The sequence below is a fragment of the Ictidomys tridecemlineatus genome, chromosome 6, assembly GCF_052094955.1.
Source record: "Ictidomys tridecemlineatus isolate mIctTri1 chromosome 6, mIctTri1.hap1, whole genome shotgun sequence".
NCBI lineage: Eukaryota > Metazoa > Chordata > Mammalia > Rodentia > Sciuridae > Ictidomys > Ictidomys tridecemlineatus.
This window is the reverse complement of record NC_135482.1, coordinates 72,003,234-72,029,828: the sequence shown is the minus strand read 5'-3', so window position 1 is coordinate 72,029,828 and position 26,595 is coordinate 72,003,234. Positions and strand designations below refer to the sequence as shown.

At 36.4% G+C, this 26,595-nt stretch overlaps 1 protein-coding gene across 2 annotated transcripts in view; it reads left to right on the top strand.

Annotated features, from left to right (window-relative positions):
* The window catches only part of Pdzrn4 (PDZ domain containing ring finger 4), a 351,420-nt gene extending 327,589 nt beyond the window's left edge, over window positions 1-23,831 (top strand). For both annotated transcript variants that reach the window (XM_005324834.4, XM_040280800.2), the window contains 5 exons: window positions 2,178-2,276; window positions 4,701-4,763; window positions 11,265-11,366; window positions 15,573-15,689; window positions 21,485-23,831. In XM_005324834.4, coding sequence (XP_005324891.2) covers window positions 2,178-2,276; window positions 4,701-4,763; window positions 11,265-11,366; window positions 15,573-15,689; window positions 21,485-23,011 — 1,908 coding nt within the window. In that variant the 3' untranslated portion in view covers window positions 23,012-23,831. The remainder of the gene's footprint in view (window positions 1-2,177; window positions 2,277-4,700; window positions 4,764-11,264; window positions 11,367-15,572; window positions 15,690-21,484) is intronic.
* Window positions 23,832-26,595: the final 2,764 nt, after the last annotated feature.

Sequence of the window (26,595 nt, the reverse complement as noted above, 5' to 3'; positions counted from 1 at the left end):
GCTCTTCTGTCACTGTATTTCCTTCCTAATAGTACAGGTTTACTCAAGTATTCCTTCCCTCTGGAGGCATTAATTGTGGCCAGTTTTTAAAAGACCCTTGCTTGGTGTGTACATGTTTGTTTCTGGTGCCAAATCATGTCACTATTTACTGTTCTTCATCTATATCAGGGAATTTTTCCACCTCTTTTGGTGACTGTTCAGCATATACCATAACCTTTTTAACCACTAACATAATTTGTAATACCTTTGCCCACCAGCAAAAAGTGAGTTCTTCAGGGTTTCATGTATTTCACTAATTTGCAGCACTTGTCTCAGGATAGAGGACCTAAATTTAGTTTTATTTGCTGTTAGCTGTGAAAATTATGGGTCACTGGAGTCTAGGATAGTAAATACCCTAAGGATTTACACATAGTTTATAGCATATCATTAAAATAAATGGTCACTATCCAATGACAAGGACTTCACTGAAACACAAAAATTGAAAGGGATACTATTTCTTCTAATGTAGCAAAATGTTCTAGAAAATATCCTCTTGTTTGAAGTGAAGTGAATCTTCTTTATTTACCAAATAGTTTGCTAAATAACTATTTCAAATCCTCGACAGTTAAATGTATATTTTATGTCTTAGTCCATCCTGGCTACTATAATAAAATAGCATAAACAGTGTGGCTTATAAATAGCAGAAACTTATTTCTCACAGAAATAGAGGCTAGGAAGTCAACGTGACAGCATATTGGTGTCTGGTGAAGGCTTACTTCCTTTCAGAGTGCACATCTCCCAGCTTGTTGCAAGCTAGCTCACTGGGACTTCTTTCATAAGGAGACTAAATGTATTCGTGGAGTCTCAATCCTTATGTCCTAATCACCTCCCAAAGGCCCCAACCACCTAAAACATTCACTTTGGGATTTGAGTTTCAATGTATAAATTTTGGGAACACAAACATTTAGCACTTTACTGTTAAACTTAGTAATCTTCTTTACACACACACACACACACACATACACAAATCTATTTCCTTCAAAGAAAAACTCCATAAAAATTATTTTGTAAAATGCAATGTGCAGTAGAAAAAATTTTGAAGTAAAACCAAGCAACCTTCCTGGCGTTTACTGAGCATCAAGACCATGCCTCTTGCAGGCAATGGAGAAGGGGCATTAGGCAACACAGACAAAGGCATAATTCCCTCAGAGCTGAGTCCCAGAAATGTGATCCAGATTTCACTTCCAATTTAAATATATTTTGTCCTTCCTCTTCTGATTATTTACTATATATTCTTCATCCAATAGGAACAAGTGCTCCATGATTACAGCATCAATTTGAGTTTTAATGCTGGGAATTAAGGTGATTTATCCTGAAGTCTTCTGCTTCTGAAAGTAGTACAAGTCTGTTTCATGATATAAAAGTGAAATACACTGAACTTTTTATTATTTTACTGAACATAAATCAGGAAATAGATTCAGTATACATTATCTAAGGTCTGACATTTCAAGCCCCTTAGCCATGTATTTCAGTAAATGTATTTTCATGTTCATTTACTGCTGCATTTTGAATCATTGCCTCTGCCCCATATGACTGTTGATGTCTCTCCCTTCAGCCTGGATGAACCCATTTCTTTCCAAGGGTGAGAGTTTCTATAAAACAATAGAAAACCTTAACCTGACCTCATGAAACACTTGCTTATTGTCACATTGTAGAGAACTCAAAAGAACTGATGGAATGTGTCCAATGGAGTTTTTTTTTTTCAATTTAAACTTATGTTATTAAATTTATTTTACTTAAATGTTTTTTTAAAGGAAAACACATTTTAGGAGATTTTGCTATCTACTTTGATGTTTTCAAATATTTTATAGATTGATAATTTGTATATATATATATATATATATATATATTAACATTTTGTGACCTTACATATTTCCAACTTCACAATAACATGAATATGTAAGATCACATAATGTTCGTATTTAACAACTTCACAATGGAGATATGTAACATTGGGATGAATATTTAGAAATACACATTGAAGGTAAATTTTGATAATTTGGGTCACACGAGTTAATTTCAGATGTTGGGCAGTAATATTCAAACTTCCCAGGGTGACCCAAAGAATATTTGTGCCTTCTCCATTCTGCTGTGAGATTTCTCTGAGATAAATGTCGCTCTGTGTGCTGTTCTCTCAGGAGGTCGAGTTGTGTCGTGTTAGCAGTCAGGAGAAGCTCGGTCTGACAGTCTGCTACAGAACAGATGATGAAGAAGACATGGGCATTTATGTCAGTGAGGTAAGAATGCTGTGGAGCGGGGGAGGAAAGGGAGGGATGGAATGAAAGGACTCACAATGAGAAAATCCTTGCAAGGCTTGAATGTGAAGCATTGGCCACGTTCCAATACTGTCACTTTCAATTAGGAAAGTAAATTATGCTGCCCAAGTAATGTAATTATTATCAGCTTGTTTAATGTGGATGCTTTTACCATAGAATCCCAGCAAGGAAAAGTGTGAAAGTAGTAACATTGTCTAAATTTGAATAAATTCTCATAAGAATGCAGGGAGTGGAGCAAAGTTTTTGATCTGCAAACATTTGTCCTTCCATTCCATTGCTTCTTTTATTGTTCTGTTAACAATAGCATTAGCTAATTATTTTAAGTTAATGTTCGAAATAATCACGTCTTTTACTCTAGTGATGAGATGGATAAATTTGAATACCCAAGGAGCACATCTATCAGTTTCTTTCAATCTCATAATCACTTTTAAGAAGTGAGGAACTAAAGGTGAAAACCCTTTGCAATTAATTATTTTGAAAAAGTGTCCAGTAAAATTTATTACCATAGATGATTTTTTTAAAACTTCCAAAGATCATTTTATGAGAAATAGAAAAGTATGGAGTTTTTTTTAAAGAAAAAACTATATTTACATATGATTGAAAATTACACACAGCATGCAAACACACACTTATATAAGTGTGTGTGTGTGTGTGTCTGTGTGTGTGTATGTGTAGAAGCTATCTATCTATATTCCTGTAGAAAAATACTCAAGAGTTAGACAAACTAATATACAATTGCTCTTCCATGTTGTTCCAAGTTCTCATGGCTATGGTGCTGAAAATATTACCTAACATGACAGGCTTCAGCTTTCTCAACTAGAAATTCAATGCAACAATCTTTATATTATTGTTTTTGTAGAGCTGTTTAGAATATGAAAGTGATCACATAATTAACAAAGTCAGAAAAACTACACAGCTTGATAAATGTAGAATGTATTATTTATCATTTTTCCAAAGAATTTGCTGACTGGCTCTTCCGATGGTAAATGCTCCAGAGAATATTTGATCTATATACTTCTTTCAAATGTAAAGCTATGACAATCCCTCTGATTAAATTGAGAAAGTAAAAGAAATACCTACTGAACTATCTTTTGTAATAAGCACAGAGGTAGAAAGCTAAGAGTTTGAAATTAGTTTGATTATAGTTTTGAAGACAAAGTTTTAGATTGTGAATAGCTTTTAAATGGGATATAATTGATTGATGATCCCTCACTTCCTTTTGATAAGTCTCTATTTACTATTTAAATGTCAGATTTGAAGCTTCACTTTCCAGGGATGATAAGAAACCACAGAAACTGAGCATATGAACTTGGAAGGAATGTTGTTCTTACCTCTCCTCTGTGTAATTATAGTTGCATGCATTTGATTTATCACTTAAGACTCAGTTGTTAGGTGGCAAAGATCTGGGTAGGCTGGATCAACCTCAAGCTACATTTGAAATACTTTTCTTGGAAAAAGTTTTGAAGCAACAAGCCAAGTAAATAGTTTGAAATCATATAGGTGGAATTCCCCCGGTGAACTGTAAGTCATCACTCAAGTTCAGCACATTAAAATGTTGATACACTCTTGCTAGACCTTTAAATATCTATTTATTCTAAAATAGTTTACAGTTAAAATACTTGATCCTGTATGTAAAGTGATACTGAGTAATAAAATGTATAGCTAGGATTTCTTTTTTCATTTCTTAAGCAAGATAGGTTTAAATCCCTTCATAAATTAATATACTTATGAGACAGAAATCCCTTTAATAAATGTAGACTTATAGTATATCTATCAGCTTTTCTAAGACAGCCAGGGCAGGATTTAAAGACTGACTTAGTAGAAAGAAAATTTCCTGGGTCCAGAGAATCCTAACATTAACATTTCATGTCAGCTGAAGACCATCTGACAACTGAGATTCAGAAATAAATGAATGAATGTGGGGAAAAAAAAGGAAAGAGAAAGAAGGAAGGGATGGATGGAAGGAGGGAGAAAAAATGTCTTCAAATCAAGTTCTACTCTAATCCACTTCATTTTATTATTGTTAACTCTAAAATAGTCTATTTACATTTTTAGGATTAGTAATTTTTTGGGGGGGTACCTGGAATTGAATTCAGGAATTCATCCCCTGCCCTATTTTATATAATATTTAGACCTTGAATTGATTAGCACCTCACCATTGCTGAGGCTGTCTTTGAATATTAGATCCTCCTGCCTCAGCCTCTGGAGCCCCTGGGATTACCACCATGCCTGGCTAGGAGTAGTAATTTTTGATGGATAAAAATACAACATGCACTCTGTCAAAAATCAATAGAGAATTTTGAACCAGGAACTTAAAACTGAATCTGTAAGTTCTTGGGTGGATACTGACTGCCCTTTTAAAGATGTATATCCTTTCCATTGCAGGTAGATCCAAATAGCATCGCAGCCAAGGATGGACGGATTCGAGAAGGGGATCGAATTTTGCAAGTATGTGGTGTGGTTATTTCCTTAAATCTCCTACTGTCTACCCAAAAGTTTTTATTATGTTTCCTATAAAACATTAGAGAACAGATTTTGCTTTGCTTTTGTATATCAACATCTATGAAATAGAAAAGCTACCATTTGAACATTTTTAAAGTAAAGATGGTAGCATTTCTTAAGAGTTATCAGATAATAATTAATGGGTTAATATCAATCTCTGGAGTGGGATTCCTGGACTTCAACTCCTAGGTCCACCATTGGCTTGGCTGGGCACATCACTTAACCTCCTTTCATTTCAAGTCCATTTTCACATCTTAGAAAGTGGTAACAATTATATAACCTATTATTGTTGTGAAGATCACATATTATGCATGAAAAATGCTGAACCCAGTGTGTGAAAGTGTTTAATAACCATTAGTGGCTATTATTTCTAGCAGCATCAGCAGTAACAATTGCTGCCTTGTCTAGAATAAATTAGGTGAACTTGGATCCAGATGATCCTTTACTATATGAAAGTTTTGACATCTGAAGAAGGTTCAACCACTCACTAATGAGTTGCTGGGGCCAGGAAATACAATTTCTTCTTCATATAGAAATGTGAAAATATAGAAAGTGATTAAATATCAGTTTAATGAGGGAGACAATAAGCAGAACACAGAGAGATTGCAGGGCTGCCAAGAAAGTTCCAGGCAAATCAGGAAGAACAAAAGTTTGAGTTTCTGCTCCAAACCTGCCTGTACATATTCCATCCCTTCAGAGTCCTCTCCCATAAAGAGTGGATGCCGAAAGACACAGGCTCCCCAGCTCCTGTGTCCCCATCAACCCCCAATAAGAACAGAGATCCTTCTAGGTTGAGCTTCACTGTCAATCACAACTGTAAAAGAGAGAGGACCACTATAATAGCAAGTTGAAGGAGTACACACTGTTAAAACACCCAACAGAACTTCTAGTTGGGGTGACACAGTTTCCATTTCTCCTTGCTGTATGTGGACCTCCAGAGGATGTTTCTTTGGAAAAATCTCAGTTTCAAATTTATGATAGTTGCCTCCCAGCATTCTGGGCAACCTGTCCCAGGAAGACATCAGTTTACATAGAGGGTCACAATACAGGGTGACACTGTCATGATGTGGCTGTGCATCTGCAGCCTTTTCTTCTCTTCCTTCTTCAAGGGGACACTCACTGAATCCCACCACTTCTTTATACCTTTTCCTCTCTGTAGCAGAACTCCCTTTTCATCAAAACATCTTCTAAGATTCCCATTAGTTAAGGATAATGAGTTAATGGTCACTTGGAGTCCTACTAGTTTGCAGAGAATCATTTTTAGTTCTGTGAGAATGGTAAGTGGAGACTTGTAGTTAAACAAAATGGAATTGTGTCTGTCTTTGGATTCATCACAGGAAGAAAAAGTGAACCAGGAAACCAAGACATAGTCTTATTTGCCATCATATTTGCATCATCTTTCACAATCCACAGGAATAATTCAATGAATGAAAGGAGCTAGTCAGTTGATAAGATAAATAAGACCTATACAGCCTCATTGAGAAATTAAGAGTACCATTTTAGTGTATCATCCAGGCACAAAGCTTTTAAAATGCTTACTCTTTAAATTTGAAAATAATTTAAAATGTACTGTTCATTTTGTTAACATCTCCAATTAAATATACTAAAAATGATGCTACCTTTTGATGCTCAGGGTCATGCTATACCCAGCAATCATTACACAATGCAATAATGAAATGAAAAGCTCAATGACTGAAACATGTAGGACATTTTGTGCCCTGATATTAACTGACCCTATTTGGATGTACTGAGTCTACATATTGTCATTTTTCTTACTGATCTCTTGGCTAACACCAGCTGCCACTTCTTCTCACCATCTACTCTCCACACCACCTTCTATTATTTTCTCACCTGACTTCTTTGCTAATTTCCAGCTAACCACCCTCACATAGGCCAGATACACAAACACAGTTATTAAAATTAGTCCTGTGGGTGTCATTTTAGAAATAAAATTCACCTTTCCTTACATGCATACAATGTTTTGACATTTCTAGAGTCTCAGCTATATTGTGGGTGGATAAATTTCTGAAGAAAAATCTGCAAGATGATAAAACATTCCTTAATGGAGTTGGTTCATTGAAGAAACAACAGCAGGATTGATAAAGTGTTGTTTGCTGCCTGATTACTTTATATTCTGTGACAAATATGTCACACTTAATGAATAAATACATGTCACATTAAAAAGCCTAGAACTCAATTCTATCTGTGCACATAGGCAGCAATGTCTTAAGGGTGATTGTGGAATTATATTAAGTAAAACTGTGACAAAATTGTACCCATAGACAAATAGCTCCCATATGGCTGATGAGAGATTATGGGATACCATGTAATGAACAATTAATGACTCCTTTCCCAGGGAAATGAGAGTGAGGGAAACAGAGGATTTACTCCTTATCCTTGAGGTTTCCTGGCTGGCTTTTATTTAAATGAATCTCTTTAGAGCAATTGGGATTCTAATTTTCTGTTCACAATGACCTAAGTAGAGCACAGTTTATGGTCCTGCCCTTAGTGAGTAGCTAAGATTTTTTTCCATTTAGCACACCAGGTGCTTGTGAAATGACCTCACACAAAAAACATCACATGTACTCACACTTAGGATAGCTTCATGAGAACCTTGCTGGTTCTCATGAATTTTCCCTTTGCAAGTGCTTGATGGTTCTGTTTCTGTGCCACTGCCTAGAACTTGTGTCAAATTCATCCATAGTAATTATCCTAGGGAAGTCCTCTTACTAAATTGCACAACCAAAGAAAGTATTTGTGAGCTAGAAAGCAAGAGTTAAATGCTGAAATAAATGATCAGCTTTCCCAAGGAGAAACCACTGCGTTCTGTTTTCTCCTTGGCATGGGAAGTGTGTAACACTCCAGGTAAGCAGCCCAGTCTCATGCTGGCCAGGAAGTACGACATGTTCCGAAGGATTACTTCCAGACAGATCTCTGCCAGAACTCAACAGTGGAATATGGAGACTTCTAATGAGCCCTTTCTGTGTGCTACACATAAACTTATCCTCAGAATTTCTTCCTACTTTTGAATTTTCTTCCCTATGAATAGCTATTTCCTGTTGGTGTTCTTTGAATATCTATATCTCTATACTTTGTACTCACCCTTTTCTCTCCATATTAAAATATAAACAGACTTGAAATAAATCTTTCCTTTTCTACTTAAGATTATTGATTTTTCCTAAGAAATTCTGTAGGTAGTTGGGTGCCAAGAATTTCAGTCACCAATCAACCTCTGGGGTACAATAATATAGGAAACAAAAATTGGTACATACAAGCAGAGAAGCTATATCAGACCATTTCTAAGTATTTAGGCTCTTTCTCTCTCATATCCATGCAGGAGATTTGGCCTAACATGATATTTTTGACTCCCGTATCTCTCCTAAGACAAAAGTAATATCCATCTTGAAAGTAATCTTTACATATGATTATGTAAACTGGGATATACGTTATCCACAAATATTTCCCTCATTTATTAAAAAAAGTTACATATTATCTCCTCTTGGTTCTCTTCCTCTCTCTCCGCTTAAAATTGAGTTCCTTCAGTAAGAGGAGAGACTTGATTAGTTGTAGGTCTCCTTCCCTTGCTATGAGGTTCTCCACCTTTATGTCAGTCTGGGGTCTTCTAGACAACTTCCCCACAAGCAATCCTGACTCCATAAGCCATTTTTTTCCGGAGCACGGGAAATTGAAGTTTGGAGGCTCTATGTGGTACCATTCCTAAAAGCTTTTCATTTCTTGAGAGGAATCTTCTGAAACACATGACTATATTTCTTGCCTTAATATGAGTTTGGGCATCAAACTAAATCCTGAGTACAATGGGATCTACCAACCATTTGGCTAAAGTGTTCCTTATTTTGAAAAAGAAAACAGTAAATTACATTTTAATGCCATATTTCTGAGGCAAATTCATTTCATCGTTGGTATGATTCTGACTGTAAGTGTTTCTGCAACAACTCATCTGCACCAACTCCTCCCCAAACAAAAAGTAGGACTAATTGGCAGAACTGGAGACCAAGCTCTCCAGAGGAGTTTTCAGAGGAGAAAGATGAATACCAACAGGAAAGGGACTGAAAAGAGAAAACCATATTTTTTCCTGATGGCTAAGAGTTAATAAATAGGAGGTAAATATCTTTCTAAATAGAACCACGTTCACTGCTGTGGATTTAATTATTGTTTATGAATATATTTGCTTCGTTTAACAAGAAATAACAGGAAAGAGTCTTGCCTTTACTGAGAATTAAAATATAAATGGTGATAACTATAACAATTGCATCAATACTAATGTGTACCAACATTGAATACGATTTTTTGTACCAATCACTTATTTAAACCTTCTATAACAACCCTCTGCACCATTATTATATGCATTTTAAAGTAGCAAACATAATAACAACTTTAGGCTGATATGAATGAGGAATATTTAGATTGATGGCAAGTGAAATTCAGATGAAGAATGGGAACATATGTTCATTTTTGAGTGGAGACTGGGGGAAATGTAGTAAGAATTATATTTCAAACAGAAAAGGTGAAGATAACCTGTGTGAAATCATTCAACTCAACTTAGTTAAAATCAAAATGTGCCCATAGGGGAGAGGAGATGAAATGATTAGGTTCATGTTTGACAAACATATAATTGTATTACAGCTATACTACTAAGAATTATTTTAAAGTGAACATAAGCCCTCCAAGGTAAAAGAGAATAAAAATCATAGTCATTATTTTAAAATAAGACTTAGTATAGAATGGAGGAGGTACAGTAGAATCCATGAAGACCCAAATTTATCTTTGAGGAAAAAAAAAAAAGACCTTGGATACAATACATACATAACTTTTCTGATACATTTATCAGAAAAAAAACAACCACAACATACCCTTTTCTGTCATTATTCCCCACTTTGGGATCATGGATCCTGTTTTCTAGGTTGACAGATTTTATTTGTAGTTGAAAAACAAAAAAACAACGCACATGAAACTTGTAAAAGTTGGCTTTCTTGTTTGCATTATAAGCAAGAAACGCAGGTAGTATTTGCATTTTTCAGAGAAGATGTAACATGTGGGTTGGATTGTGGGCTTTTTAAACATATGATAAGAGGCTAGGAATAAAGATCATAATTGTGGGGGCTGGGATTGTGGCACCGTGAGAGAGTGCTTGACTGGCACTTCTGAGGCAGAGGGTTTGATCCTCAGCAACACATAAAAATAAATAAATTTATTTATTTTTAAAAAAGACCATTATTATGGTCTAAAGTTGAGATTTCTTGCTTCCTAATCACTGTGTCTATCTTCCTTTCATCAGCCAGCCTCCCTGAGTCTCACAGGGGGAAACCACAGTAGTCTACTTAATGTTTTACACAACAATCCTTAGTAAAGGATATTAATTATGGAAAAAATGGTTAGTGCAGCCATATTTTCCATATGTCTCTTATTGAAATAATTTAATACTTGCCTTAGGTAAAATATATGAAAAATTTCTTTTCATATATTTTGATTATATATTATATATGAAAATGTTTATTATCTGTCTTAAAATTCAACATTTAAGATTTTAATTTTTAAATACTAAAACAAAAACTAAAAGCTAAATACATTTGATCCTGAAAGTCTAGTTTAAAATACAAACTTTAGATGTTTCATTTATTCTATCTTTAGAACTTAGAAAAAGTAAAAAAGCAGATTTCAAATGCCATAGGAGTCTTTTCTGTGTAGCTTAAAGTTTACTGAAGATCGGATTCTTTCCCTCATTTTTATTAACAAGTCAAACTTATTCTATGTTAATTTTTTAAAAAACATTGAAGTGTAGTTAAGATATTGCATGAGTTTAGGGTTAGGAAATCTTAGAAAGGAGCTGGAGTTTTGATGAGGAGGTTACTGATGAGTTTCTCCTTTTGATTAGCTAAGCACTGAGATACACCCTGAGTGATGTTTGGGCATCTGAGTCAGACCCACACACAAATATGAAATGATTAAGTGAAAATGCAATCAGCAGTGGCTTGGGAGCATCGCCTGGTGAGAGATAATACTGCAGCCCTCTAATTGGCTCACAGCAAGCATGCAGGATGACGGATTTCAGTTGTGGTATTGCCGGTCCTGCTTCCCCCAGCACTATTATCTCAGAGTGACACTTCCATTACTCTGAGCGGAGAAAGATGAACGTCACCTGTCAGGGGCTGGTTAATTGTGTTGCTAGATGTATGTTGCCAGGGCGCAGGTTGGACATTTATGAACATAACTGCTTCCTCTGATGTCCGCCATCCTTCAGGGATCGATATGGCTCTTACAGTAAGCGCGTAATTGAGTGAAGGCACTTTCCACGGAGGGGCTGAAGATGAGCCCATTGTGTGAGCTTCATTGTCCATACATTTACCATAAATGAGCTGATATTTGCCATTTATTGTGCGCAGCATTGTGGAAATGGAAACTAATGTGCCACTTTCATTTGTTTTCTAGATAAATGGGGAAGATGTCCAGAATCGAGAAGAAGCAGTGGCATTGCTGTCTAGTGATGAGTGTAAGCGAATCGTGCTGCTTGTTGCAAGGCCAGAGATTCAGGTCAGAACGGAGATCAAGAGTCCTCAGACTGTACTCGATATTCACTGACTTTGTGGATGAAACTACAATCATTATCTGCTATTCTACATCAAATCAACCTCACAGATACCTGTAAAACCAAGCATACAAAATACAACCAAGACTGATCTTTCCTAATTTACCAACTTTACCAAAAAAAAGTATACATTGAAGACTGCCTTATACAGAATACCAGCTAAATATCCCACTTGAGGATATTTAAAGCACACAAAATTGAATCATTATTCTCTCTTTCCACTTGCCAGTTTTTAAATGAAGTCACACAAATGGTTGACTTTATATGATTTTTAATTTTGTGTGAATCCTCACATTAGCTTCCTATCTAAAAAAATACTTAATTGGCATATGAAGGTATGGTGAAAGAATCTCTAATGAGAACATTAGCATATTTAATAGCTGTCATGTAAGGTATTTTATGTAGTTTGGTGTGGTCCCATATATATATTAAGTGAATTTTTTTCCAAGTTCGATATGACAGAAACATTTGTCCAACCAAAAATCTGATGTTTCTAAAGGAATTCTGTTATATCTTTACCGAGGAAGATGTCATGAAAATAAAGGAGAGGTAATGGTGGAAGAAATGTACTATTGGTACTTCCTTTTATATCCTTTTTATATCCTACCACAATGCAGAAAGGACAATACATTGTCACCGTTCTATCCATCTGTCAGTAGTTTGAGTGAAGTTAGTTATATCGCCATTTGTCTCTTAGGTTATTGATCTGATATTTTTCAGACTCAGTAACTACATACTATCTATAAATTACATTGAGTAAGTGTATTTCAGTGTCAGACTGAGTCCTGACTTGAATATAGTGGTTATAAAAGATCACCCTTTCCGCATATATTTCCTTTATGCCCTTGACCATTCTAAATGGTTCTCATAAAAGTCGGCCATAGCCTGGAGCAGAATAGAGTCACACACCTGAGGTCTTAGGAGTAGGGAACTGACCCCACACAACTGGCTGGGTTGCCTAGGTGGTAATGAATTTTTGAAATACGAATGAGACTGTAACAATTACCTGGAAATTTCTCAAATCTGTTATCTCACTGATCACATTTTCTTGAAAAAGAACAGAATAAAAGGGCTAAATATTAGTGAAATTCATGGTAAATTGAAATGAACTCAGTCATGCAAAAGAAATCTTTATATTACAAGGTGGTTTCCTGCCCTTTTTGTGTAACTGCTAGAGAAACTCATTAATTTAGAACTAAAGGCATTTCCTTAAACTATGCCACATAATGGCCATAATGGGCTATGAAAAGAATAGAAATTAATGACACAGGACCAGATCCTCTGAATCTTTGATGGAATACATATGCTTGGCAGAACCAGTGGCATCTTTGAATATTTGGCTACACTCCTGGTCTTTCCCTCAAAAGAATCAATATTGGAGAATGAATTTTCAAATGAGACTTACTTTCCCCAGTTGATCAAAGATGGTCCTCTGACTCCATAGGATGCTACCCTGCTCGTCAAAATCAGGATGTGCATTAGCTCATTGATCCTAAAGAAGGCTTCATTGCACTGAAAGGAAGCTAATTGCCTATAGAAAATCAGATTTCCAGAGAAATCAGCAAAGAAAATACACACCTTAAAAATGCAATTTAAGCAGACATGATATAAAGTCACTACCCACCCACCCTCCAAAAAAAAGCAAACAAAAAAGTTGTCTTTATATTACCCATTTTTCCCTATCAAAGTTAATATATCTCACTGCATTTTTTTGCATGCGTATTTTATTCAGGGAGAATGTAGAAGCATTTTGTGTGCTTTTAGAATGTTTTTTTAAAAATGCTTCGAATACTCGCTAGATTCTTGGAAATGATCTACAAAGTTGCTAGCGGCAGTATTGTGCATCTGTGCAATATTTTTTAAATAACTCATTTCCTTCATTCCCTGTCACCTCTCTTTCATTTCCTGCCCATTTTCTTCCTCAGACCATTAAAGATATTGCTTTTCTGTCCTATTCCCCTCAGGACATAGGGGCAGAGAGGGTTCTCATAGGAACCTGTAGCCACTACTTTTGAGACAGTGTATATTGTTCCTTTTTCTGCAATGTTACATATTGTCCACTCTGGTACAGACAGATCCTCACTGTATTATGCAGACAATTCTTCCTTTCCTGCAGCTCAGCTCAAGAGGGATGCCAATCTCTGTTGAAGCATTAGACTCAGACAGCAGTGAGTGAATGTCTAGGTAGAAAGGGAAATACAATAGGGAAAGGAAGCCAGCAAGAAGAATCTCCCTCTACTTCCCAGCCTGCAGGGAAGTTTATTAAAATAGGCATGCTGACTGTAGATGACATCTCAGGGTTGTATAGTGTTAGCCCATATGAAAAGAGTAATAGGGAATCATTAATTTCTACTTAGTTCTTTTTACCTTTTCTACCACTTCATTTAAACCTCAAAAGACTCTGTTCCATCACTCACTATATCAGTATTAGGAAATATTTTGTTTTGAACTAATTAAAGAAAAAATCCTTGCTGTGTTCATGAAAAGCAAACATTTTTAGCTTTAAGTAATTTCTTTTAGAGTCCGGCATTTGTAGCTTCATGACACTTAAAAGAGATTACAGAATGTAAATTTGGACAATTATAAATTGGACTGAATTTAAAATTTTAGTCAGCATGACTATCATAGCTCATCTGCATATCAAAGTCAGTGGAGTGCAGTTAGGTCAATTTATTCAGGCCATATTAAGATAAATGAGGGTCAAAATTGTGTCTATACTTTTGGCTCCCATTGGATTAGAGTTTGTTCTACATGGTCTTTAATAGATAACACAAAATCTATGATTTGCCTTCTTGTTAATGAAAGTGATACATACATGCTCATTCCTCTTTGATGAGGTTTTATTGACCTTACAGGTTTATTTTGTATTTTTTATTTTTTTTTTAGTTGTGGATGGAAATAATACCTTTATTTTATTTATTGATTTTCATGTGGTGCTGGGGATCAAACCCAGTTCCTTACATGTGTGCTAGGCAAGAGCTCTATCACTGAGCTGCAACTCTAGCCTCTTTCAGGTTTGTGTATGTTTTAAAGTTTTAAAAGTTCAATTCAATTTAAAAGCTTATTTTACCAGTTTGTTGGTGAAAGTACTCTATTGTCCATGTTTGCTCACTAGAAAGTCATTTCTTTGTAACACAGAGTAAAGCAGAGTTTTGACAATAACCTAATTCATTTAATAACTATAGACAGCTAATTTATGTAATCCAGCTCCAGAATCCACTTTGAGGCAAATTAGCTGTATTGACTGTCAACACCAATCATATTAGCAAGGTAATCACCAACTTTTCAATTCATTTTGTGGAGGAGACAAAAGCATTTATTCAGTTTCATTTGTGTAAGATTCCCACAAGAACACATGCATCTTGCACCCACAAATAAAGCCCTATATGCTATACACAGCTTCATCGGCCACCAACAAGTCTTTTTTTCTAGTAATTGAGCCTCAAAAGTGAATTAATATAGGATGGGATCTGGGGTTGTAGCTCAGTGAGAGAGCACAGGCTTTGTATGCATGAGGCCCTAGGTTTGATACCCAGTGCCTGAGAAAATAAACAAACAGACATGAGACAGCATTGATGTATTTTTTGTGTCCATTATTTACAAATGAAATAGATGTTAGTTCCATCTTGTCAACTATCTTGTTACCTTGGGAATTACCCGTCTAAAAGTAAAAAACGAAAACAAAGAAACAACAAAAACAGGATGAGGCTTACATCAGCCTGTGGGGTGACTTTGCAGATGATCTCATTGGGGGTTGTTGTAAGGGAAAAAAGCACCTAATTGCCCCATAGTCCTATTAGTATCATTGCAGTTCTTTCAACTCAGGGACTGTTGGAAGTAATGAGCATGACAGCTGTGGATTATGCAGTATGCTTTTCATACATTTTGAAAGAAGGTAATGTTCTATGCTGTGAGATTTACTCAGTTATGGGAGAAAATCTGTAGCACTGTTACAGGAAAGGATAAAAGAATCCAATTTTATTTTTTGTATTACCTTTTCTTCTTTCTGAGAGGTGAACTATAGGAGGCTGATATTCTGAAGAGAATCATTATGATAAAAGGAACTGGTCAGGCATCGCCACTTAAGTTTACCCTATTTTAGCATGAGTTCTCACTAACATAATATAATGTACTAATATATTCTTTTGCAGCTGGATGAAGGCTGGCTGGAAGATGAAAGGAATGAATTCTTAGAGGAGTTAAACTTAGAAATGTTGGAAGAACAGCATAATGAAGCAATGCAGCACACTGCCAATGAGGTGGAGCAGGTAGGGCCAACAATTTGAATGATAGCATTTGAAATGTTGCTAGTTCTTTCTTTAAATGTGGAACCATAAATGGAGAAAAAAAAAACACAATCTAAGGGTTTGATCAAACATCTCTGTAATGGTAATTTTTTAGAGCAAATGATCATCTCAAATGAAGCCGAAGGAATACATTTTTTTTTTCTGTTAAGAATATTTCTAACTTGAGAAGCTTAGAGACTGTTGTTAATAGAGTACAATAGTATTCAAATGTTGACCCAGGTACTGTTTCAACCTAATTACAGAAATTTATAGTAAAACCGTGAGCTGCTTGCTAATATGCTAGCTGGAGATGAACTATATCCCATGAGGCAAACCTTCAAAAAGTAATATTTAAACTTTACAATGTTAATGTATCTGTTTGAGTATTTAGGTTATGACTATTGGATAATAATGAGACATGATGTAAGCCATCAATCTTATCTGCATGTTCGGTGGCATGATTACATCTGTATACCCCTGAAAAATCAGACTTATCTTTGGTCCAATGGCTGCTGTTGACACATTGTGCAACATCTTCTATGACATCATTTGAGATTTTGATATCATTTGGTCTTAAAGTCACCCACTCATTTAACAAAAATTTTTAGTTTCTATTACTTTCCAAGTACCACACTTGAATACTCAGAATGCAAAAAATAAAACTTTTTTTGTAAAAACTGACAGAATTTCTGTTCTTAAATAACTAATCAATAGTAAAAGATCACAGAGTGGCTATGGCAAAGTGAGGCTTGGCATCTTTTTCATTATTTTTACTTTCTCACTATATAAAACCAATATCAAATAATTTGGATTTTTAAATTCATGATATTCATCTGCTTGATGTAATTTTGTTACCACTTCAATCTCAGTTTACTGCTTTGTTTAATTATCATCCTATTTTAAATATTAATTCTTAATACTTCTAAAAAATGATTTTTAAAAAATCCTGACAGGCTTAACCACATGAAACAAACATTCTGTCACTTAACCCAGCTGAATAATGAAACGTGTTTACATGCTAACATCTCAGGACAAACATGTGGGTGCGCATGTCCATATATTAATAAATCATCAGATGGCAAACTACACATTTGCCTAGCCATGTTTGATGTACTCATGTGCTGACCATTGCTCCTTGGATACCACACAGCCTGCAGTTTATGCTTAGAAGTGACTCTGCTACTGTGTTCATTGCTTTTCAATATAGGTGAGACAGACTGAATTTTTTATGTATGACTTCAGCACTGGCCAGAAATAAAGATATTTTTGGTGGCAGTTGCTAGTTGTAAGCAAGAAAGTCCTCGCTCCAGGCTTTTTCTCTCTCAGATACAAAATGTGACCTGATACAGAATTGACAGGAGGATGTTGAAAAAGGGAAGGGAGAAATCCTGCCCAGGTGAAGTGATATGGTGTCAAATGCTGCCTACTCATCAGACGTAATACAAATGTTAGGTCTTTTGAGGTAACATTAGATGTCCCTGAGGTTAGATTCTTATTGTGTGGAAATTTTTCTTCACCCATGAAACTGAAAAATGATGAGAAGTACAGAAACCTTTAAAAGTCTTTTGCCCCTATAAACAATAATACTACATTAGAAATGTCTTGGTAGAAACATTGCCTGTCACTGTAATAATTCCATAGGGAAATGATAAATGACAGAGCAGCATTACATTAGAAGCCAGGAATTCTAGGTCTGAGAATGGAAAACTATTTTGCCCATTATTCATAGACCAGTAACAAAAGAAAAGGGAATTCAATTAAAATTAAATATCTAACTATACATATGCCTACTGATATGAAAAAGTTTCATTTTCCATACACTTCCTGCCCCGTACGGCTGCTACTGAAATATTGTGCAACATCTCCCTTAGCATAATTTGACTGCAGTACTTCAACTGCATGTAAAGAAAAAACAAACTAGTCTTCCGGTAGTTTTTTCAGTTCATTACAAAATATGTGAAAAAATATCATTGTAATTAGTGTGATAAACTCAAACATACAATATCAATAATGTCTGAGGCACAGTAGGCAGACCTCAACACATTTGATACTATTGTGACCTTATAGTCAGAGATGCCAGAAGTTGCAAGAAGTTTCCACTGTCAGTTATGATCACTTATAACTTTGTTATCAATAAAACATTTAAAATCAATATGTCCTAGGGCTGGGGATATAGCTCAGTGGTAGAGTGCTTGCCTGGCACATGCAAGACCCTGGGTTCAATCTCTAGCACCATAAAAAGAAGAACCAAAATCAGTAATTTTTTTTTTCTGGTGATGGTAGTGGTGGGGTGGGTACCAGGGATTGAACCCGGCGGCACTCAACCACTGAGCCACATCTCGAGCCCTTTTTTGTATTTTATTTAGAGATAGGGTCTCACTGAGTTACTTAGCACCTCACCATTGTTGAGGAAAATCAGTATGTTTTTAACAAGTGAGGAAAAATTTTTTAGGAAAAGATTAAGAATCCTAGAATATGACATGATACAGGATCATCTTTTCCCTCCAAATTATGTTACATTTGTTATGTGGAACAAAATAGCAATTAACTAGAGAAATCTTTTTAGACTTGTTTTTAATACCTTTTATTACACATTCCATCCCTCTTTACCATTAACAGTTTTTACTATATTTAATTATGTAAGTATACCTGTTAGAGAAAAGAAATATATGCTGTAGTAAATAAACTTAGATGTAAGGCAAATATAATCTAGAACTGCCCTGTTACTATTGTATAATTTTTATATGATGTGCCAGAGGAGAAAATCACTTTACCCCATTCACAGAGAAAGAACTACATATGTACCTCATTAAGGCAGAGACAAATTATTCTCTATAAAAGGCAAAATCTAACAGGGAGTAGTTATGCATGTGTGTGTGTGTGTGTATGTGTGTGTGTGTGTGTGTGTGTGTGTGTGTGTGTGTGTGTATAAACAAAGTATATTCATGACCAAATCAAACAAGTTAAGGTCACCTGCTAATATTCATTTACAACTCTTATGCTTTGGACCAAATGTTTCAAGTAAAGCAATTCCCTTGTCACTTTGTTTGCTTAAATTAAAAAAGAAAAAAAGAAAAAACCTTCTTTGAGATTTCTTTATCTCAATGAATCTCAGAGTTAATTCTTAGATATTACCCTTTTAGTTAGGACTAACTGAAATAACAAACTTCTGAGCAACCTTGAATAATCTACAGATTAGAAAGAGAGCTAAAAGCCTTTGCATGTTAACTCTATAATTGTAGTTCTAAGAATTATCTTAAAGGTAATTATGAGAGATTTTTAAATCAGGTTTGCTAATCCAAAAAATAGTAAAACAGGTGCAAAGAAACAAAAGTGAATTTACTGGGTGGGGTGGGAGGGGGAATCCATAAGACATTAACATGAGCTCAATTATGTTATAAAGGTATAGGGGAAACCCGACCAAAAAGAGGGAAGTGGCCGCAGGAACCCCACCCAAACTATTCCTAGGAATTCTGGAGGCAGCTTACTTTGATGGGTTTGAATTAATTTCTGTCCAGTGATGTCTTCAGGACCATTATTTGAGAAGCTTATCTATCCGATAACTACAACGAGAATGAGTGTTTAGAAAGCCTTTCAGTCCAATAATATGCTCCTTTTTGGGGATTCTTTCTCAGAGTCACCAGTGGGCCAGATATCCCCTTTTGTGTGTCTCAGAAAACCCCAAGAACAACTCTGGGGTGTGAGATGGCTCAAGGTATTAGGACCACTCTCATGGGAATCCCTCACGAGTAGGGTGTGTTCTTCAGAGGAGGTTAGGCCATTGCATATTAGAGGTGAGTTACCTCCATAAAAATCTAGTCACCTGTGGGGACAGAGAAGGCTGCAGGGGGCATTCATCTCTTTCCTCTGTGTCCAGGGACCTTCAAGTAGATAAATATTCTAATAGGACTATGTTAGCCACCAAATAATCTCTTACCTTCAAAATGATTATTACAAACACATTTTTTATAATCATTACAGACTACCAGTAATAGGCAAAACATAAAAATAAAACAATTACATTAAGTCATAGTGTCCTCCAGAGCAGACCAGAAAACTACTAAGTAGCCGATCAATGAATCCTTATTATTTTCACTCTAAATACAGACTCCAGAAATTGGAAAATACCAGAACTCCCACAGAGATTATTTCATCTCAAAAGTCAAAACTAGAGGGGCCATTCATACCCCTAAATCAGAGAGAGAGTTCAGTTTGAGGCAGAGTTGTTCTCAATAGTCTTACTCTCCCAGTTACTTCTTGTTCTTGGGAGCGGTTCAGTTTTACAAAAATAAAACAGGCTCAGATGGTTAGCAATGCTGCAGAGGAAGTATGCTCAGGCAGTTGCGCCTTCCAGACTAACATCAGTCCAAGTGGCCACCAAAGTTCAGCAACCACAACTGCACCCTGCTGAAAGACAAAAGAACCCCAGAGAGTCTGTCCCAGGACTCAAGGTCTATCTGGATCACTAGAAATGTTATTAAACAAGCAACCACTGCCCAGAACACATGGAAGCCAATATAATGCACCAAGCTTTTGTACAAATAAAAAATATTTATTGTGTTGTCAATCAAAAAAGGGTCCAAGAGCTAAAAAGGAACTGAAATCTGCTTCCCCGGTTAGTTGGAGCAGGGGAACTTACAGGGAGGAAGTAAAGTTGCTTACTATTTGGATTGGCATGCCTCTTCACATGCCTCTTTATAAACTGGGTATGTTAGGTTCTGTGCAGGATCATTTGAGTTTTTGACATCATCAACCAGACAACCTGGCTTCTTCTGCTCATTTCCATTCTTAAAAAGCTGGTTCCAAAGCCTAAGAATGGTTACTGCCAGGCCTGGAGGCTTTTCCTGGTATAACTAAAGAACTTTGTTATTGAAGGAATTTATGTCCAAATGGGTCCAGGCCTTAGCTGATTTTACTTGCAATGCACCAATTCTTATATCTGAAAGAAATTACTGGTTGAAAGTAGAAAAATATTTTTATGTAACTGAAATGAGCCCTAAGAAATTGTTGTTGCTTTTGAGAGACATGATTTCAAGATGCACTGAGGTCAACACATGTACCCAAGAATATGCCATGCTGGCAACCAGCTTTGCCTCTTATCCCTCTCTGTTAGTAATAACCTGAATTCATCTGGGATTAACCTTCCACATCTATAGATGGAAAGATTTTGGGCTCTCATACACAAAGTAAAACTCATCCTGCAATTTTGTAGTGTTGGGCTTACGATTGTCAGCATATTACTAAGTCAATAAAGTTGGCTCTAAACTTGAAGAAAACTCAAAAGAAAAAAAAATAGGTGACTATGGCCTCTGAACTCCAGGTCTCATATAGCTGAAGACCATCAACATATTGTGTCTTATCTTTTTATGTATTTCCCTCTCAGAGATTCATAACAGTGTTTCATTTATACATCTTCATCTCAGAGATTCTCAAATACGAGAAAAATCTATAAAAGCAACTCCCATGTCACTTTGTTTGCTTAAATTAAAAGAAAAAAAAAGAGTCACTCATTTACATGGGTCCTGTTATTTATACCCAAGTGAATATCACAGGCACAACCAAGCAACTTTCATTTTCTCTATTTCATTGCCTAAAAGGTTTCCATGAGCTAATTGCCCTTATTCCTGATACTAATCTATATCTTTATATAGATACTAAAACTAGAGCAGCTTTCTAGGAATTGCATTTTGCCAAGAAGCATTGTTTTACAAGCAATTTTCAACAATCAATGTTTTTCAAAATCATTTTCCTTTGTTCTCTCAACTTTATTTTCTCAGCCAAAAAAGCAAGAAGAAGAAGAAGGCACAACAGACACAGCAACATCCTCCTCCAACAACCACGAGAAGGACAGTGGGGTGGGGCGCACAGATGAGAGCCTGAGAAATGAGGAGAGCTCAGAGCAGGAGAACGCAGCAGAGGACCCCAGCGGTACATCTTTGAAGAGCAAGAGAGAGCTGGGGCAAAGCCAAGACACCCTAGGAAGCGTGGAACTTCAGTGCAACGAGAGCTTTGTGTGTGGTGAATACATTGACTCAGACTGTGTTGGCAACCACGATGAGGAGTGTGAAAGATTCCGGCAGCTCTTGGAGCTCAAATGCAAGATTCAAAACCATGGAGAGTATGACCTGTATTACTCAAGCAGCACAATTGAGTGCAATCAGGGGGAGCAAGAGGGAGTGGAGCATGAGCTACAGTTACTTAACGAAGAGCTAAGAAACATTGAACTTGAGTGCCAGAATATTATGCAGGCTCACAGGCTCCAGAAAGTGACAGACCAATATGGAGACATCTGGGCTTTACATGATGGAGGCTTCCGAAATTACAACACCAGCCTCGATATGCAAAGGGGGAAATTAGATGACATCATAGAACATCCAGAGAAGTCAGACAAGGACAGTTCCAGTGCTTATAACACAGCTGAGAGCTGCAGAAGTACACCACTAACCGTAGACCGTTCCCCTGACAGTTCCCTTCCCAGATTGATCAACCTCACCAATAAGAAAAACCTGAGAAGCACAATTGCAACCCACCAAGCACCTTCTGGACAGAATAGCAAAGAGTCAACCTCCACCAAAGCCAAAACCACTGAACAAGTTTGTAGCATTGAAAGCCAGGAGAAGAGTTTGGAAAGCAGCACGCTTCCAGATCATGAGAAGACAGTCAGTGAACACGTCCCTTACCTCTCTCCTTACCACAGCTCCTCCTATAGGTATGCAAACATCCCAGCCCACGCTCGCCATTATCAAAGCTACATGCAGTTAATCCAACAGAAGTCTGCGGTGGAGTATGCCCAGAGCCAGCTGAGTTTGGTGAGCATGTGCAAGGAATCTCAGAAGGGTTCCGAGCCCAAGATGGAGTGGAAGGTAAAAATTAGGAGTGACGGGACCCGGTACATCACCAAGAGACCAGTGCGAGACCGAATTCTGAAGGAACGTGCCTTAAAGATCAAGGAGGAGCGGAGTGGCATGACCACAGACGACGACACCATGAGTGAGATGAAAATGGGGCGCTACTGGAGCAAAGAGGAGAGGAAGCAACACCTGGTTCGGGCCAAAGAGCAGCGGAGGCGCCGGGAGTTCATGATGCGGAGCCGGCTGGAATGCCTTAAGGAGAGTCCTCAGAGTGGCAGCGAGGGCAAGAAGGAGATCAACATCATTGAACTGAGTCACAAAAAGATGATGAAAAAGAGAAACAAGAAAATTTTGGATAACTGGATGACAATCCAAGAACTGATGACCCATGGCGCCAAGTCTCCCGATGGCACAAGAGTTCATAATGCCTTCTTGTCTGTCACCACCGTATGACCAAATGAATGGAATGCAACTGATTTTCAGAGGGTGCTACCAGTTTCGGTAGAGTATGATTGCCTCGTTCAATGTGGCGTTTTTATATATATTTTGTGACTCTTTATAGTTTAAATTTTTTGTAAGCAAAATAACCTGGTAATTTTTCATTTGTTTTTCATATGCCAGTACCTTCTTTTTTGGCTGAGATCTTTTCCTTAACTTGTGATATATTCATATTACTCATTTATATAAAACAAAACAAAACAAAAAAACGAAAGGAAAGAAAACAAGCAAAAAAAAAAAAAACTTGAACAAAAATACTGAGAAGCCAATTAATTTCCTACCTTAATGTATCTATTGTAAGTTAAAAATCTGGATTTATTTCTCTAGTTTACTTATTTTCTACTTTAATAATTCAATGCCAAAACAATTTCTATGCTTGCTTCTTTGCATAATATGTACTAATTTGAACCTGTTAATAAATCACATGCCACATCCTGTTTACACATATAAACACCTCTTTTTAACACCTTGTACTTTTAACCCATAAATGGCCATTGTCTTTGTCTCAGTAAAGTGTAGGTGGACAATCTTCCTGTGATTTGTAGTGACATTGGTCATGTAGCTAGGTAATTGTGATAACTGTGACAATAAAAAAGAAATAAATTATTGATTATCCTTAAGAAAAGTTATCAAGGAGTGTTTTATTTTCATTGTCCACTGTGGTTAACAGATATAAATTAGTTATACATGTATACTATTTAGAAGACTCCTAATTGTGGATTATAAACTGTGTACATTTCTATCACTTTTTTTTCAATAAAGTTGTCTTGAACCACTTCTTATATAGATCATTGTGTCACATATTCCTTCCAGGATCGCATTAGATATGTACAGTGCCTAACAGATGCTAACTAAACATTCAGTATATATTCATGCTCCTCTTGCCTGCCACTCATGTCATACAAAGCCAAGAAAAAAATCAGGGAAGCTGGAAACAGGATCAGTAAAGTGATTGAGATTATTTATAATGATAGGATGTATTTTAGTCTGCTCAGGCAGCTATAACAAAATAACATCAACTGGGTGGCTTAAACAACAGGAATTTCTCACAGTTCTCGAGCCGGAAAGTGAAGATCAAATGTGCCGGAATTAGAGTTTTCAGCATATGAATTTTTGGAGGACAAAATTTAGTCCTTAGCACTTAGTTCATTTATTGAGTTGATAATTCAGGAATAAATTTTGGAAAAACATCTCGGCACTAATTTTCAGCAGAATCAAATGCCTTATATGTCAGTTTATTAAAAAGTAAGATTGTTAGATGATTAGACAGATTTTTTTAAATCTAGTTTTTCTTCATTTGAACCGATAAATCATATCATTGGTTAATCAATCACAAGCTCCCAGAGTGAAAGGCCAGATCAACCGTGTGCATGCAAACATGAGTTTGATCCTATTTTCATTCAACCCAACGTGTCATTTTAATATAATGGATACACAACATCTGGATATTTCCAAAGCTTCTTTCCTGTACAAAACCCACAGTGTCATCCTATCACCTCTTGAATTAAACTCTGATGCCTTGCATTACATTCAAGGCCCTCCATGAACTTGCAGCTTTGCCTACTGTTCCTCCAATACAGATCTTTTCTGAATTATTCCTGGCTCCTGTTCTTCCTGCTGAAGTTATGTTATTTTCTGTCTGAGATTTCTAGCAAATCCTATTCCTCGCTTAGACGGTGACACATTTTCTTGTTGGAGCCTGTTTGATTACATGGGACTTTCTCAGGTCTGTGGCATACATGAGTGTGCATTTTGTTTTACCTTGGAAATTTTATTCTTTGATTATTAAATCATGTGCATAAAACTTATTGTGTCCCTACACAGATTTCAAGTTCATGAAGGGAGGTCACTGTGTCCTCCTCTGTCTTTGTAAGCCTCTGGTAGAATGCCATTTGAATAATGATGTCTACTAGTTGAGCTAGATTACTTTATTCATTTCTCTCATCCACATATTAGTCTTTATGCTACTGCTTTCCTTACTCTTCTAACCTTTCCAATTCTTGCCTTTTGAAGGGATATCACAGAGGAAAACTAACTTATAAATAATGAAAAGCTGGAACCAAAAATTTTGAAATAATAGTAGTAACAGCAAAGTAAGTCAACTGAAACAAAGTCCTCACTTCTAATTTTACCCACTGTTAATACAATAGCCTACCCAAGAGTACTCTGCATACACCCAGAGTTAACATTTGACATTATATTTTAAAAAAGAATACCTGCCTGGCTTAAGAGTTCAGTTCTTTCAATACCTAAACATGTGGTTACTGCAACTTGAACCAACGTGTGGATTTTCCTAAAGAAGCATTTATACATCTCACAGAATGCAGTGTTTCCAAGGTTACCAGCTTAGTTTTAATTTTAGGAAGGACAAGTAGGCTTGCCAATTTAAAAAAAAAAAAGTGACAATGTTTTTCATGTTTGTATTTATGCAGTTCTACAAGTTGAGAAATGTTTCTCTTTTAAAAATCAGTGAAAATCTAAAATGTGTTATGCTTTATCTTTCCATATAATCTACCTTCGTGCTAAACATGTCTTTTTGGTAAATGAAAAATAAATCTGTTGCCGATCCAAAAAAAAATTAATTGGCTATATGTTGGATATTTTATTTCAGTTCAGAAAAAAAATATGTCAGTGAAAGGAGAAAAAAAAATTTTACTTGGGCTTTCCTTTGAAATTCCAATTTTTATTGCCTTTTAAATTCAAAATGTGACATCAGTTTATGTTAGCCATATGCTAAAGACCCAAAGGGACAGGAGAAACTGTATATACAATGGCTATTTCTTCATCACATGCCATGAAGAAGGTCTCTGTGGCCATCGTATATTGTGCAGACTTTCCCTTTAAAAAAAATAAACATACAGTAGGGTGATGTCCTTCAGGCCCATCTACATCATCCACCTAAACTCCATCTCCATCCCTCTCAGGAGCTGCTGCTCTCTTCCCCAGCCACAAATTCCTTGTTCTGTGAGGACACCACTATCCGTGGACCTCCCAAGCTAATCACTGATCCTTTCAGAGTTTCTCCTTTATCTAGTCAGTCACAAAGCACTTTTCCTTCAAAAAGTGTCAGATTGTTTGTAATGACCACAGATATAGCCCAAGGGCTGAATGTCAAGGTCTCATACCTAATTGCTTCAGCAGGTCTCTTCTGGCTCCTGGTGCCTCTTTTCCAATCTATCCTGCATGCAGTATCATCACTTTTGCTCTCCTACACACGACTTTCCAACATAAGTTCAATACCTTGAGGGATCTTTTCCTGGTTATGGAATAAAATCTGATGTCCCAAGATCATTATTCAAAGATTTCCATCTTTTAACCTCGACCTATTTTCCACCTGATATCACACATGTCTACATGAGGGACTTTTCAACTCAGACCTTGAGAAACCTATGGCTTGATTAGATGATGTAAGATAATATTCCTTAAATTTAAATAACACTTTTTTTGGCGGGGGGGGGGGGGGGCTGCAGTACTGGGGATTGAACTCAGGGGCACTCAACCACTGAGCCACATCCCCAGCTCTATTTTGTATTTTATTT